Genomic DNA, 17,217 nt, shown 5'->3' on the forward strand with positions numbered 1-17,217 from the left:
CACAAACCTGGTGGTCCTGTTCATCAATAAATGGACCCTCTTTCTAATCAGCCCCCAGCCTCCATTTTGTCTCCAGTGCCTTTCTCCCGGCTTGGAACTGAACCAGATGGATGTTTCTTCCCACACTATGATTCTTGCAACTGGAAACTCAATGAAAAAGATGGGCTTGGCAATGCTCTCTTGCAGTCCATACTGAAGAACCAGAGGATTCTGCTTGTCTTGTTTGACTTCAGGTCATTTTTTAATTTTTAATGAATATCTGAATGAATGTTATCATTTCAAAGAGAGGTACAGTGGATTCAGCCATAAACTTTTGCTGCTTCTTTCCCATCAGCCTTAGAGGGAGTTCTGAGATTAATCTGAATTTACTACAACACCTGGTTGATCTTAATTTGCATCTCTATAGATACCTTCTTCATTCCATCTAACAAATAAACAGGAAGTAAATCACCCTTCCTTCCCTTCTTTTTCAGATCTGCCTAATCCAGAATCAGAATTTTCAGATCACAGAATTCTTAATCAGTGTAGTTGCTTTATCCTGGTGTGTGCATGTGTGTTTTCTTTAAAAAAAAACATAGTTAAGAGTCAAAAGATTGTGGGGCTAAGTAAGACACCATATTCAAATCACATGGGAATGTACACCTTCGTCACTGTGTAAGGACTGCCATAACAATATAGGCTGACTCAGCCTTCCATCCTTTTGAGGTAGGTAAAATGAGGACCCAGATTGTGGGGACAATAAGCTGACTTTGTATAAAAAGAACACCATTTGGGAGGGGGGCCCAAAGCCCTACTAAGCAGGTATATACAAAAGTATGAAGGCTATTGCTCCGGAGAAGGGCGGCATATAAATCGAACCAATCAATCAATCATAAATAAATAAATAAACAATCAATCAATCAATCCTGAAGGCAGTGGTGGGTTGCTATGCGGATCAGGCAAACCAGAAGCGGCGGTGGCAGGAGGCTCTGCCCACCTGCCCAGACTCTTCTGTGCATGCGCACCTATAAGCAAACTGGTAGCAACAGGTTTTGAAACCCACCCCTGCTTGAAGGACATAGAGCAATGTTTCTTAACTTTTAAGAAGTATGGACTTCAACTCCCAGAATTCCTCAGTCAGCATGCTGGCTGGAGAATTATGGGAGCTGAAGTCCATACATATGCCAAGTTGCCAAGGTTGAGAAACGATAACATAAAGTTTTGGGAATTAAAGTAGGAAATCAACTCTGTTAGAGGTAAGGAAAAAGAAAATGCAGACTTTAACCCTTGGAGGCTCAAGCCTTTATATAGTGAAGGCTAAGAAGGCCTGATATTTAAGATTTGCCTCAAATATTTCATTAACTTTTCACAAAAATAGGAAGCCTATATGATTGGGATTTCCAGTCTCCTGGAAAATAATAACTAACTTCAGTTTTAAAATGGTGCAATCACCATCCCTTCTCTTTCCAAGCCATTTGCTATGCCTTAGGTGGGCTAAAAACATAGATAAAAGATTTCTCCCTCATCACATGCCTTTGAAAGAGAGATCTATAATAATGTGATATTCCATCACAACCACAATGTTATACTCTGGTTTACCTCAAATGTTCTTTGTACAGAACAAGCCACAAGAACTTTAATTAGAATTGCAATGAAAATCAAAATTATTTAACACTTTGTTGATAAACTAACTACTGGAGTTCATGTTCAGTGCAATGTTTGTTTTGCGCTTCTCATGCAAATTAGACTGATTTTTCCAAAATATCTCCATAAAAGCATCATTATCTCTGGAGAGTATTTGGTAATAGTGTGAAATACTTCACATTACTGGTGAGGATGATATGGCAATGTCAAAGCTAATACTTGTGGTGTTGTTGTTAGTTGCGAAGTCGTGTCCGACCCACCGCGACCCCATGGACAAAGTTCCTCCAGGCCTTCCTGTCCTCTACCCTCCTCTGGAGTCCATTTAAGCTCATGCCTACTGCTTCAGTGACTCCATCCAGCCACCTCATTCTCTGTGGTCCCCTTCTTCTTTTACCCTCAATCTTTCCCAACATTAGGCGCTTCTCCAGTGAGTCCTTCCTTCTCATTAGGTGGCCAAAGTATTTCATCTTCAGGATCTGGTCTTCTAAAAAGCAGTCAGGATTGATCTCCTCTAGGACTGACCGGTTTGATCACCTTGCAGTTTAAGGGACTCGCAGGAGTCTCCTCCAGCACCAATTCTTATTCTTCTCCAAGTTTCACAACCATACCTTGCAACTGGGAAAACCATAACCTTGACTATATGCACTTTTGTTGGCAGGGTGATACTACATACTGCATTACTTCTCTGCTGCCATGTAATTCTTTTCAGCAATTTAGGCCCAAAGTAAAATAATAATAATAATAATAATAATAATAATGATGATGATGATGATGATGATGATGATGATGATGTCTTAATTTGCCTTTAGACAAGTGGAAACAGGAACTTTCCAAGATTAACAATCCTAATCTGAGAATACTTTTCCTCCTAAAGTTAAGAATACCAGACCAAAGAGAAAATGACAGGAAAAAAAATCCCACAAGAGAAGGTGAACAATTCACGAGTAAGAAACAGTGTGGTGAAGGCACATCTCAGTATTCTGAAATTCCTTTAAATACAGTACATGAGACAGTAACTAGTGAGTTTTCTAACAATGACAAGGCAGTGATTATAATACAATACACTTTGCTTTTCTGTAGTTCTCGTTATATATTTTTCACCTGTGGTCCTCTTGAAATACCATCCTAGGGCTGACAAAGGACAATATGGCCCCCAGTTGAGAACTGATGGATAAAGGTACGAGGCTAGAAACCAATACATCATAAATTGTAGTTCTACTGTAAGCACAAAGCAAGCTGGCTGACTTCGGAGCAATCTCATTCTCACAGTGGTGGGAAGAAGGGAGTGGCATACCACTTCTAAAAAAAGTTCCCCCAAAAAACGGGAGTTACTTACCAGGCAATTGTTGGAAGTTAAGACTTTTGTAAAGACACAGAATATATTGACCATCAATATATCTTTATCTGTATCTATCTAAAAAGTAACTGTAATTTTGTTTTAGGGATGCACATGTAAGTAAAAGCACTTCTACGTCAAGTTTTTGCACCAGTTAAGAATCAACTCTAAATTTGTCCAGTCTCATGATGCTGATTATGCTGTAGAGGTGAGTTTGTGTATTGCTGATTCAGCTGCAATATATCTAAAATAGCAACAAACATAGAGGGTTTTCCTTCAAGTCCTCCAGCTCTCCCTTTGGTTAGCGCTTTGACTCCTGCTGCTCCCTTACTTTTTTCTCTTCTCACACTACAGAAATTCACCTACTGTAACTGTTTTCCATTTGAGGTCAGTAGAAATGAAGACGATTATATTAAGTTGAAACTGTTTGGAAGGGGTAGTAACACCAGTGATATGGAAGGATCTGAAGAACATTAAGCAATGTATTAAACAGATCCACCATCCAGAAAATCATTAGAAGCTTTAACTATTGGCGGTCATCCAGATATCCATAGTCAACTTTCTGACCAATAACCACAGGCCTGCAGTCATAGTGACCGCAACAGTTTTCCAAAATGTTCGGAATACCCCTATTTTTAGAAATGGATCATTCCAGTTGCAATAAGCTCTTTTGTTTTCCCACTAATAAGAGTGTGTGCAGCATCGCGCCTATGTCAGTTATTTGGTGTTTTCTGTAGCGGCATTTGAATTTGAGTTTTGGTCATTTTGACCGCAGATCTTTGTTAATGTATTTTTTGTTATAATGTTGGGACCAAGTTTTCCGCCAAAAAGAGTGCAATTTGGTGATCCAAACTTCAAAGAAACTGTTCTAAAATGGTATGGAGAAGCAGAGAGTGATCTGAGTGAAGTGGAATCAGACTGTGATGAAAATTTTGTAATGGACGATGAGGAACCCACCGCCGCCGCTGAGTCTGACATCAGCGATGGTGAAGCTCCCAATGAAATTGATGACCAGGTACAATCTATGTTGTGCAATAATTTATATCACAAGAACAAATTCAAATGGTCTTCTGTACCTTTTGGAAGAAATAGATCCAGAACCGCTAGTCACAATATTGTTGTGCAATTACCTGGACTACGACCAGCAGTTTAGAAATCTCGGAAATTCGCCTGCTCCCCTAGAGATTTGGAAAGTATAATTTTCTAAAGAAATTATTAGCACCATCATTCAGTGGACCAATGTAAAAATTAGAGAAGAAAGATTGAAGTTCAAAGATGGAGAAATAAAAAATGACCTGCGTGATGTGGATTTTATAGAGATCAATACATTTTTTGGTTTACTGCTCTATACATCTATTTTTAAATCTAACCATGAAAACATCGAATGTCTTTTTGCTATTGAGGTCATTATGACCTCGTGTCTGTAATAGCATAGCCAAAATAGTACGTCTGTGGTTAAGGGTTAATATGTTTACTTTCAAGAGGAAACAGAAAGGAATGAAATATATAGAGGAGTAAAAGAAAGAAATTGTAGAAAGAACATAAGCGACCATTATTACTTCTGGTTTTACCCAATATTTGTTTGCCTAACCCGTTAACATCTCTGATACGCAGTCCGCTTATTTTTATTAAAGGAATGTCATTAGGTTCCCCCTATTTAGAAATTATGGGAAAATAAAATTCAATACATTTCATTTTTAAAATGTGTTTTCCAATTTGTGCGGGCCTGAGATTTTAAGTCATACCAGAGTGTGGTATTTTTTTAATTGATACATGCATGGAACTTATAAATATTCAACTTTTTTTTAGGAGTGGGTACCCTAATTTTGTAGAGGATGGAAAAAAAAACTTACCAGCAAACTGAATAATATGTGGGTGAGGGCCAAGTTAAGGGCCCATATGTTAGAGTGCCCCCTGGTGAAGAATGCAGTAAATTATATGCTTACAAAATCAACCAAATAGAGTTTGTGATACTAGAACTTAAAACATAATTTACAAAGTTGATAATTAAAAAACTATCCATTTCGTATTTTAAAGGTGTTGGTCCAGCAGAAGAAACATTTAGCAAACCTCCTGCCTCTTTTCAATATACAGTATCTACTAGAAGTAACCCTCAATTTTTAAAGACAATGTCCTCTTCCACTTTTGCCTTTTGGAAAGTTTTTTAACTACTGCTTTTATTTAAAATTTTACTTCATACTCAAAATTAATTAAATTACTTTGCTATGACTGAGCATAGAATTTACATTTACGAATTAGTGATTTTTTTTTTCAAGTTTTCTCTTGCTCACATGTACAATGTGATTGTTTGATATGCTTTGGATAATGTCAATTTCAGATACTAAAGTATCGGGATGGATCAATATTATATTTGGTTTTTTTGTAAAAATTAATTCCAAACTTGGGACATTTATATATAAATAGGCCAAAAAGAATGTGAGATTTTTAACGTTCAAGTTGGGTGGAAGTGAAATTCATCTATTATCAGCCCTCCCAGGTAAATCAGATAGGAAACATTATCAGCTGAGCTAATTTTACTTTACTGTAAGACTACATTAACCAAACCTTGCAAGTCTGAAAGTACAGCTCTTCCATCATGACTTTTAATAGCCTGGTAAATTAGGGTGGATGCTTCCTAATTTTCTTTCTCTGACACTTAAGCCAATGGGAGTCCTTCCTCTCTTGTGTGATCATTCCCTAGGTAGCATCTCCTTCCCTTATCCCCCATGGCAGTGGTGAAATCCAAATTTTTTTACTACCGGTTCTGTGGGCATGGCTTGGTGGGCGTGGCTTGGTTTGGTGGGTGTGGCAGGGGAAGGATACTGCAAAATCTCCATTCCCACCCAATTCCAGGGGAAGGATACTGCAAAATCCCCATTCCCTCCCCACTCCTGGGGGAAGGATATTGCAAAATCTCCATTCCCACCCCACTCTGGGGCCAGCCAGAAGTGGTATTTGCCGGTTCTCCGAACTACTCAAAATTTCCACTACCGGTTCTCCGAACTGCTCAAAATTTCCACTACCGGTTCTCCAGAACCTGTCAGAACCTGCTGGATTTCACCCCTGACCCATGGGCATTCACATATTCCAGTACATCCATCAAGACAGTTTGGGGAGAACTGATCAGCTTTTTAAATGACACTTGAGTGTCTTTCAGATGTATGAACCAACTCCTGGAATTCTCCAATCAGTAGAACTGTGGCTTGGAAATTTTGGATCTTGAATTAAAATTGCTCTTTTTTTCCCCTGACATCCTTATCTCTGTCTGGAAGATACAAGGCCATTTTTATGTTCACAATAGTTACTGACTTTTCCCTGTAAAAACTAAGATTAATTAAAATATGTTCATTAAAAAAAGATAAAGATCATATGTGCATATTCTGCTGGGTCCCCCAAAGTAGTCAGTATGGACCCCCAATAGTCAATGAGACTACTGTTGTTGTTGTTATTATTATTATTAGTAGCAGTACTATTAAAGTTTATTATTTTTGTATCATAAACATTTGGGAGTCAATGAACAATTTAAAACTTAATGAAGGGATCAATGTGCTGAAGAGTTTGGGGACCATTACTCTACAGAGATACAGGATAGAAAGACTTTACATTCTTTAAAAAATGAATGTTTGAGAAAGAAAAAATAACAGCATTTGCAATCTCTATTAAATATACTAAATAATCAGGCAATGATCATTAAAATAAGCCCAGTTTGTGTTTTGAGAAGGACATTTTGTTAAGGAAGTCAATACTTCTGATCTTAAATATGAACAGGATTGAGAAGTTTATTTATTTATTTATTTATTACTCATATTTCTATGCTGCCCAACTCTCCAAGGACCCTGGGCGGCTTACAACAAAGACAGTATGAACAATATACAATAAGAGACGTTAAAAACCCATGTGTCCCCTATCTCGAGTGATCTCGAGATAGGGGACATAGCCATCGAGCCCTTGTCATGGTCGGATCACTCTCTCCTTCGCCTTGATCTTCGAACCGCTGCTCCCCGCCGCAGGGAGGCGGAACCGATAAGATGGTACCGCCCCAGGCGCCTGATGGAACCTGATAGGTTCCAGACGGAGCTTGGGCCAATGCCTGAGGTCCTGGCTCACGCCTCGACTGGAGACTTAGTGGCCGCCTGGGATAGGGCGGCCGCTGGAACTCTGGATCGAGTCGTGCCTTTGCGGCCTCTGACCCGGCGCCGATCTCACCTGGCTCCTTGGTTTACTGAGGAGCTGAGGGAGATGAAGCGCCGGAAAAGACGCCTAGAGAGTAGTTGGAGGGCCAGTCGCACTGAATCTGACCGGACACTGGTAAGATCTCATATTAAGAATTACCTAGTGGCGATAAAAGCAGCAAAATGTACTCATCTTGCTGCTCTTATTGCGTCATCAGATAACCGCCCGGCCGCCCTGTTTAGGGTGACCCGCTCCCTGCTCCATCAGGAAGCGAGGGAGGACCCCTTGGAGGGAAGAGCCGAGGACTTTGTTCAGTATCTGTATGACAAAATCACTCAGATTCGGGAAGATCTGGACTCCGACTGGGTAGATCCAGGGGGGATGACGGGGGCAGGTCCTGAGAATGTTATCTGGGATGAGTTTGACTCTGTGACCCCTGAGGACGTGGACAGGATTCTGGGTAGACTGAATGCGACCACATGTTTGTTGGACCCGTGCCCCTCCTGGTTAGTGCTGGCTTCTCGGGAGGTGACGCGAGGCTGGCTCCAGGGGATTATAAATGCTTCATTGAGTGAGGGTGTCTTTCCCGCTGCCTTGAAAGAGGCGGTGGTGAGACCTCTCCTCAAGAAGCCTTCCCTGGACCCGGCAACATTGGCTAATTATCGTCCAGTCTCCAACCTTCGCTTTGTTGCGAAGGTTGTTGAGAGTGTGGTGGCACGACAGTTTCCCCGGTACCTGGATGAAACGACGTATCTAGACCCGTTCCAGTCGGGCTTCAGGCCTGGGTACAGCACGGAAACGGCATTGGTCGCGTTGGTGGATGATCTCTGGAGGGCTCGGGATAGAGGTTGTTCCTCTATCCTGGTCCTATTAGATCTCTCAGCGGCTTTTGATACCATCGACCATGGTATCATGCTGCACCGGTTGGAAGGGTTGGGGGTGGGAGGCACCGTATTACGGTGGTTCTCCTCCTTTCTCTCCGACCGGTCGCAGTCTGTGTTGACAGGGGGGCAGAGGTCGACCCCGAGGCCCCTTATATGTGGGGTGCCACAGGGATCGGTCCTCTCGCCCCTTTTGTTCAACATTTATGTGAAGCCGCTGGGCGAGATCATCCGTGGTTTCGGGGTGGAGTACCATCAGTACGCTGACGACACCCAGCTGTACATCTCCACCCCAGACCACCCCAACGATGCCCTTGAAGTGATGTCCCGGTGCCTGGAGGCCGTACGGATCTGGATGGGGAGAAACCGGCTCAGACTCAACCCATCCAAGACCGAGTGGCTGTGGTTTCCGACGTCCCGATATAGTCAGCTGGTGCCATCGCTGACTATTGGGGGCGAAGCATTGGCCCCCACGGAGAGGGCTCGCAACTTGGGTGTCCTCCTGGATTCACGGCTGTCTTTAGAAGAGCACTTGACGGCCGTGACCGGGAGGATTTTTCATCAGGTTCGCCTGATTCGCCAGTTGCGCCCCTTTCTGGATCGGGACTCGTTACGCACGGTCACTCATGCCCTCGTCACCTCCCGTCTGGACTATTGTAACGCTCTCTACATGGGGCTCCCCATGAGGAGCACTCGGAGGCTCCAACTGGCGCAGAGTGCGGCCGCGCGGGTGGTGATGGGAGCGACGTGGCGCTCCCATGTAATGCCCCTCCTGCGCGAGCTGCACTGGCTCCCGGTGGTCTTCCGAGTGCGCTTCAAGGTTTTGGTTATCACCTTTAGAGCGCTCCATGGCCTAGGACCTGGTTATCTACGGGACCGCCTGCTACCACCAATAGCCTCCCACCGACCAGTACGCTCCCATAGAGAGGGGCTCCTCCGGGTGCCGTCGGCCAAACAATGTCGACTGGCGGCCCCCAGGGGGAGAGCCTTCTCTGTGGGGGCACCTACTATCTGGAACGAGCTCCCCCCCGAGATACGGAGGATTCCGGATCTGCGCACCTTCCGTCGCACGCTTAAGACGTTTCTATTCCAGCAAGCCGGCCTGACTTAAACTTCTCCGTTTTTAAATGGGAATTTTAAATTCGGTTTTAAATTATTGGGGTTTTAAATATGGTTCAGCCAAATTTATTTAATTTGTTTTATCTCTATTTTAAATTTTGTATTTATATGTTTTATTTTTATGGCTGTTCACCGCCCTGAGTCCTTCGGGAGTAGGGCGGTATACAAATTCAATAAAAACATAAAAACATAAAACATACGCACTGCTCATGGCCGGATCTCACAAGATCACAGTGGTGAGATCAACGGCCCCAAGCCTGCCGGAAAAGCCAGGTTTTCACCATTTTCCGGAAGGCCAGCAGGGTGGGAGTGGTCCTGGCCTCAGGAGGTAGCTGATTCCAGAGAGCCGGGGCAGCCACAGAGAAGGCCCTCCCCTGCGGACTCACCAGATGACATTGTTTAGCTGACGGGACCCGGAGGAGGCCAACTCTGTGGGATCTTACCGGTTGTTGGGAGCTATGCGGTAGAAGACGGTCTCGAAGATAGCCTGGCCCTAAGCCATATAGGGCTTTAAAGGTAATAACCAACACCTTGAATTGTGACCGGAGACCAACAGGAAGCCAGTGCAGCTCACGGAGGTTTGGTGTAATGTGGGAGTACCTAGGTGCACCCACGACCGCTCGAGCGGCTGCATTCTGGACCAACTGTAGTCTCCGAACACTTTTCAGGGGTAGCCCCATGTAGAGCACATTGTAATAATCCAACCGTGAGGTGAGAAGGGCATGAGTGACTGTGAGAAGAGCCTCCCGATCCAGGTAGGGTCGCAATTGGTGTACAAGGCGAACCTGTACAAAGGTCCCCTTAGCCACAGCTGCCAGGTGTTGCTCTAATCTCAGCTGTGGGTCAAAGAGAATGCCCAAATTGCGAACCCATTCTGAGGGGGACAACTTCTCCCCCCCCCCCCAGGGCTAAGGATGGACAATCAACATGGTCCTTGGGAGGCAATACCCACAGCTACTTGGTCTTGTCTGGGTTAAGTCTGAGCCTGTTTACTAAGTATCTATTTCAGCAGAGAAGAATAATTCTTGTGTCTTTTATATAAGGAACAGGCCAGATGTTGGAGAAGAGATCCAACACAATCAGATTTGCAAGATTGATGTCATCCCATTAGTAGGTTAGATCAGGAATCAACTCCGCAGGAGACAGCTTTTATTCTGAGTGGTAATCATAACAAAATCTAGCAAGTGTGATTCTACTTCCTCCTACTTCTTCTACTCCAGTGAATTAGGGACACATTTACTAGAATCGCTTCTAAATGTTATCTTATTGTCCTGGACTTTAAAAATATTTCTGTCCCTTTTTCCTAGGTAATGATTCCTGCAAATTTCCATCAAGATCATCTCCCTGACTAACAATACACCTTATTAGTCTTACTGTACAGTTTTCATGTATCTTCCATTTCAATGTTGCCAGAAATTATGCTACTGCTTTTCAGTAATTGCAAGTAAACGTTCTGAGCACGAGGACTTCAAAAAGTTTTGAAAATTAATAACTTTAAGCCTTGGATTACCCTCTTGTTTTTATATTTTTGTAGGAAAAGCCAGGAATATATGTAGGGGAATTGTCAATAAATAAATAAATCAAAGTCTTTGATCATATGGTCAAAACTGTCGTCTTGCCTTTTTACATCCTCTTATGTAGAAGTCCCTGTGATAAGCTATTGCAACACCAAGAAAAGAGGTAATCAAGAAGTCTCTTCAACTAACATTGTTAATAGAGTTGGGGAGCAATCCTTAGCAAGTGTCCCTTTTCTGGTTTCAACCATATATAACTCAGACATAGGTATTATGGAAATTAGCAATTTTATTTCAAGGCTAAAGAAATAATAGCGGGCAAAGAATGTTAACAAAACAGAAGCTTGCCTGAAGAGTGTGCTAATAATAGCAGTTCACAGAAGAATAGTCCAAATCCAAATTTTAGATTTGTTTAATTATAGGGTTATGGGTAAGGCGTTTTAAATTGGGGAGCCATTTTGGATTTAATTTTTCTTTTAAATGTATTTTAATGTTTATATTATATGTTTTTTTAATCTTGGCTGTTCACCGCCCCGAGTCCTTCGGGAGAGGGGGCGGTATAAAAATTTAATAAATAAATAAATAAATAAATAAATAAATAAATAAATAAATCCATCCAATCCAGGGTTCCAAGAGCCAAGTTAGGGTTGTCAGTCAGTCCAGAGGTCCAAGGTTTTTTACACAAATAGGATTCATGGGAATGATATAGAAGAACCATAGATCAGATGTTGTTTCCAACAAAGAGAACATGGCTCAAAACTAAATCTTAAATCAGGCTTCAGCCAGGTATCATTCATCAAGAGATTTGCTTGGCAAGTAGCCTCATGGAATTGCTCTGTTCTCTGTTCACCAAATGTGGAGGCTTACATCCTCCTCCTCTGATTGCTCCAGCTGTCCAGATGGTGCCTCTGTTTGATAAGCTTCACGTGAGTCTTGGTGTGTGTTTCCTGAGGCTGACATTCCACAGGTTCAGCTTGAGCAGCTACTCTAGATGCAGCTACAGAATCTGACTTGTGAGCCTGGGTAGAAGCCAGTTGGATGACCTTGGACTTGTCACTCCTTCTCAACCCAAATTGGTGTCAGGTTCAGTAGTAAGCCAGCTGAAAACCAAAAGCCTGTGCTGCATCATGCATTGATAAGCTTCACTGTAAGAATAAGTGAATAAAATATAAAATAATCTGACTTTGAAACTGAGCAAGACAAATGCTGAGAACAACTAAGACAAGCTTTTTGAAAATAGACTGAGTAAAAAAATCAACCAAGTCAGACTTGTGATCTGATCCCCCTACGTCACGGGTGTCAAACTCGCTGCGTCACTTTGCTGTCATTTGATGTTTCACGACGTTTTTCTCATTCGCAGAGCTGGGTGGGCGTGGCCTGTGTGTGACACATTCAGCCTGTGGGTTGCCAGTTTGACACCCCTGCCTTAGGTTGTTCTTTGTGCCTTTCAACTGAGAAAGTAATATTGCTAGGTAGTGATATCAATAGTAGAGATAACATTGCTAGGTAGTGGTATCAATATGGTAATTACATGGAATGATTGGAAAAGCAAAATCAAGAAACCTATAAAATCAAAGCAATAATATATTAAGATTTAACAATGACCCACATCTCCTGAGATTGCCTGAACTGTTGAAATGTTGTTTCCTCACATGAGAACTCAGGATGACATCGCCAAAATCTTGTCAGATTTGGTAATCTTGTGAGATTTGGGCCATTTTGGTAATATATCAGTGTGTAAATATGAGTGATTAATTACAGGATACTCAGGAGAGGAAAATACTAGTATTTGAACACAGAGCTATTTTCAGGCCAGAGTTCAAAAAGCAATGTTAATTTGGCTCCCAATGAGAAAACCAAATACTGATGTAGTCTATTTCCTTATTTTCTATTAAAGCTGCTTAATTAAGTCTCAGAGTACTGACTACATAGGTAATTACAAGACAGACAGCAATTCAAGTTTGCCAATACTGGGTAAGAAAAAAAAAAAACCCAGCTGGAGAAGCTGGATGCAATATATTCAGAAAGAAAGGCTTATTTATTTCTAGTCAGGAGATTGGGCAAAGATTCTTAGGATTTCTAGGAATATCAGGCAGAAAGATCGTTGAAGAAACAGTTCTAGATTATTTGAAAAAGACAGTAAATCTAAGTGCTGATTTATTTTTTTAAAGTGCTGATTTATTTATTCTGTGTATTTAGTCTTTCAATCTACAGTGATCCAAGCTATGCCCAATGTATGTAAAACTAGAAAGAAATAACCATGGCTTGTATCCAGTGGTGGGATTAAATTTTTTTTACTACCGGTTCTGTAGGCATGGCTTGATGGGCATGGCATGCCTTGGTGGGTGTGGCTTGGTGGGCACAGCATGCCTTGGTGGGCGTGGCAGGGGAAGGATACTGTAAAATCTCCATTCCCTCCCCACTCCAGGGGAAGGTTACTGCAAAATCCCCATTTCCTCCCGATCAGCTGGGACGCAGGAGGCAGAGAATAGATGGGGGCAGGGCTAGTCAGAGGTAGTATTTACCAGTTCTCTGAACTACTCAAAATTTCCGCTACCGCTTCTCCAAAACTGTTCAGAACCTGCTGAATACTACCTCTGCTTGTATCAGAATAGAACTTTGCATTGAAGTCTTAATTCCACTTAGCAAATGGGCATTATTTTTTAATGAAATAAAGTGTGTTTCCTTCAAAAAAAAAAAAAAAAAGAGGAAGTAAACATAAGCCAAACTAAAGTTAAAAAGGAATAATCAGTGGAGTCTAAAACTAGCGAAAGCAAAGAAACAGTGTTATAATTTCTCTGAAAGATGGATAAGGGTTGGATTCTGGCAAATTACTTTGGCAGAAGTGCATAACAATTTTGCATTTATTTATTTTTTTGCTTTTGACATAGCCAAACACATTGTTTTTGAAGTGCTTGCCCAAACACACCACACAAACCTCAACTGCATTTGTCAGCTCAGAAGTAGGGGGAAATCAGTTTTTCAAGAAGCTAAAAATACTGAGAATGTCTTTGTGAATGCTTTTTTCTGGTTAGATAAATGCTGCCCCAATAAAATGAAAAATCTAGGTGATCTATATCATATATTCTGATATTTAAGGAATTCCTGAAGATTGAAACCTGAAATTCTATAGCTTTGTAGACCAATAGCCTGATTTCCATCAAAATTTATATTACACAGTATACTAATACCAGGAAAACTCTTAAGATATACTAAAGTTCAAAATTCAAAAGTTAAAGGTAACAATTTCGAAAGAAATCCAAGGCCTCCCAGAAGCATACAATCTAGAAAAACCACTTTGATGTGATGCAAAGATATGAAATTGCCTCCTTTAGATCAATTTTCTTTGATGTGCTCACAGAATCAAAGGTATGGCCTGTGGGTATTTTAATATATAATATTTTTTATAAATTATATTCATTCGTGAAACTGATTGTATAAAATATGTCACACACACACACACACACACACACACACAATGTCTGTATATACTATATATTGTAAGTGTGTACATGGTATGTAAAGAATACCATGGAAAATTTCTGTTAGGATATGGTTTGAGCCTAACAAGTTGTCTAGGCAATATATGTGTTCTGTGACTTTAACATGAATATGTATTGTGTGACTTTAAAGTTTTACTGCTGATTCATTATAATGCTGAGTCATGCTGTAATTAGATAATCACTAGTTGTAAACGTATTTAAGAAAGGTACTGTAACGTATTCAGTTGATGATATGCTATCATAGTGTGTGGAGTTGCTACCATTGTGCTATCATCGGTTGGATGGATCTGCTACCATCGTGGTTTGTGAACCAGAGTGAGTTTGTTATTCTAACCAACTACTGTTTGTGTGGTAAGAAGATTTTTGTATCACTGGACTGATTTAACTGGCAAAGACCTGGATTGATTTAAAAGATTATGAGAGACTATGTTTTTTCACTATAAAGTAAACTTTTGATAAACCAGTTTGCACATCTCTTATTCATTGCTCTCAGCAACGTTTCTCTGTGTTCTACACTCTGCTGGTTGGTAACACAACAACAATATCCTTAACAATTTCAGTCGGGAATTTTACTTTAATCCCATAGTTCAATCCCTGTATTTGCAGGATCCCTCAGGTGTCTGCTGGTCAAGACCTACATAAAGCTTCTTGGAATGATCATCCAGAGATCTGAAGGTTACTTTCAGCAGTATGCTGATGACACTCAATTTTACCTCAGCAATCTATGTGGTTGAAGAAAGCCTGTGCAGACAGTTCCTTGGCTACAGTGAAGAGCTGGATGAGCGCCAGCTAACTAAATCTGTATTCTGTTAATATGAGGTACTATTTTGTTTCTCAGTCCTGATAATTAGGAAGATAGCTTTAACAGAATACAGAGTTGGAAAGGACCGTGGAGGTCGTCTAGTCCAAGCCTCTGCTGAGTCAGGAGACCCTCTACTATTCTGGATAAATGACTGTCCAATCTCTTCTTAAAAACTTCCAGTGAACTTCTGAAGGGAAGCTATTCCACTATTCCAACAATTGTCACTGTCAGGAAATTTCTCCTTAGTTCAAAGTTGGTTCTCTCTTAGCTTAGTTTCCATTTGTTACTTCTTGGATATCTACAGAGGGAGGAGCTAGGTTAAAATAGCCAAGATATGATTGTGATCACAACACTGAAGCCCCACCATTTGGTCTGTATACTGCCGACGTGTATAGAAGGAGTGGGGCTTCAGTCACATAGTCATAATTGCCATCTTGACTTCGTAACAACCACCAAATCCTGATTTGAAGTTAATTGTTGCATGCCAGTTGGGTTGCATTCAGTGGTGAAATCCATTTTTTTTTACTACCGGTTCTGTGGGCGTGGCGTGGTGTGCATGGTGTGGCTTGGTGGGTGTGGCTTGATGGGCGTGGCAGGGGAAGGATAATGCAAAATCTCTATTCCTACCCCACTCCAGGGGAAGGATACTGCAAAATCCCCATTCCCTCCCCACCCCAGGGGAAGGATACTGCAAAATCCCCATTCCCTCCCCACTCCAGGGGGAAGGATATTGTGAAATCTCCATTCCCACCCCACTTTGGGGCCAGCCAGAGGTGGTATTTGCCGGTTGTCTGAACTACTCAAAATTTCCACTACTGGTTCTCCAAACTGCTCAAAATTCTCCAGAACCTGTCAGAACCTGCTGGATTTCACCCCTGGTTGCATTTCCATAAACCAATCTGTCCATGCATGTAGAATTACTCTTCCTATTACCTACTGGCCACTATGGCTGTGTCTAGTGGTAAGGAAACATACTTGGAGAGATGGGGTTAGGAAAGGTTAAAGTTGGTTCCCTTGTGGGTTGGAGGTAGATAAATAATCTGGGTCTCTCTACGCAGGCTGTATATCTGTATACATGCTCTCCCAGGCAGGTCTACTAGACATGAGGGGAGGTGGATAACATGCTATAACAGAACTGGAAGGATTGACATCTCTCAGGTACAAGATGCTGTTTTGAAGTTATGTACTAATTTCCTCACATTTTTGGCTTGAATTTGGCAGGAGAGTCAACAACCCCCCCCACCCCAAAGTTGAGAGATTTCAGGAAGGAGAAACTATTTTCAGCCATTGAGGAGGCACAGGCTTAATATTGATGGGCAGCAGGACAAACATTTCCTAAATCATTTAACTAACATGTGAGCCTCCTTTCAACTGCTTCCAAAATGTTCCTATAGTTGGGCTCTTGACATTCATTGATCTTGGTTTCCTTCCTCTCAAAATCAGAATCAAGCAAAAAAAAATATCAAGTACCCAACAGTTCAACCCTGAGTTATATGTACTGTATTCTCTACTATTGAGTGATATAACTGTTCCAGGGGAAATTTTCAGAGAAAATAATGTTGGCAGTCAGCATAATGAGCATGTAATCATACTTGCACATCTTTGAAAACTGCAAATGAAAATTGGGGAGTCTTTCCACATGTTCAGAACCTGGAAGGGGTTTATTTTCTCCCAAATTAGAAATACTATTACTGAGTACAAAGAAACATTCAAATGTTCACCTGTTCCCCAATGATGGTGAAATGATTTGTTTCTTTTGGGACAATGTTTATGGTATTGCATTGGACACCATACTATAGTCAGAGATGCATGTGAAGAAACAATGGTGGGCAGATAGCTGCGGGGTGCCATCTTTGGAAGTGTAGAGATGCTACTCAACTACTAAAAATGGTTAGTGAGGCTAAAGCTCAACCCATTTCAGACTTGTAGAAGGGCCATAGCTCCACCTTGAAGTCAGTTATGGACTTGAGTAATGTAGATACTCAAATATTATGATTTATATTGACTGTTTCCTAATATGATTTGATTGCTTATTTGTACCCCATGACTATCATTAAGTGTTGTACCTTACGATTCTTGACGAATGTTTTTTCTTTTGTGTACGCTGAGAGCATATGCACCAAGACAAATTCCTTGTGTGTGTCCAATCACACTTGGCCAATGAAGAATTCTATTCTATTCTATTCTATTCTATTCTATTCTATTCTATTCTATTCTATTCTATTCTATTCTATTCTATTCTATTCTATTCTATTCTATTCTCCCA

General features: G+C 41.3%; 1 protein-coding gene across 1 annotated transcript in view; it reads left to right on the plus strand.

Annotated features, from left to right (window-relative positions):
• The first annotated feature begins 3,761 nt into the window (after nt 1-3,761).
• The window catches only part of COL11A1 (collagen type XI alpha 1 chain), a 297,225-nt gene continuing 283,769 nt past the window's right edge, over nt 3,762-17,217 (plus strand). Inside the window, exon 1 of the mRNA XM_070941067.1 lies at nt 3,762-3,974. Within this exon, the coding sequence (XP_070797168.1) occupies nt 3,762-3,974 (213 nt within the window). The remainder of the gene's footprint in view (nt 3,975-17,217) is intronic.

Source organism: Pituophis catenifer, unplaced genomic scaffold (assembly GCF_029215685.1).
Source record: "Pituophis catenifer annectens isolate HBS135680 unplaced genomic scaffold, rPitCat1.0.hap2 SCAF_3, whole genome shotgun sequence".
Classification (NCBI taxonomy): domain Eukaryota; kingdom Metazoa; phylum Chordata; class Lepidosauria; order Squamata; family Colubridae; genus Pituophis; species Pituophis catenifer.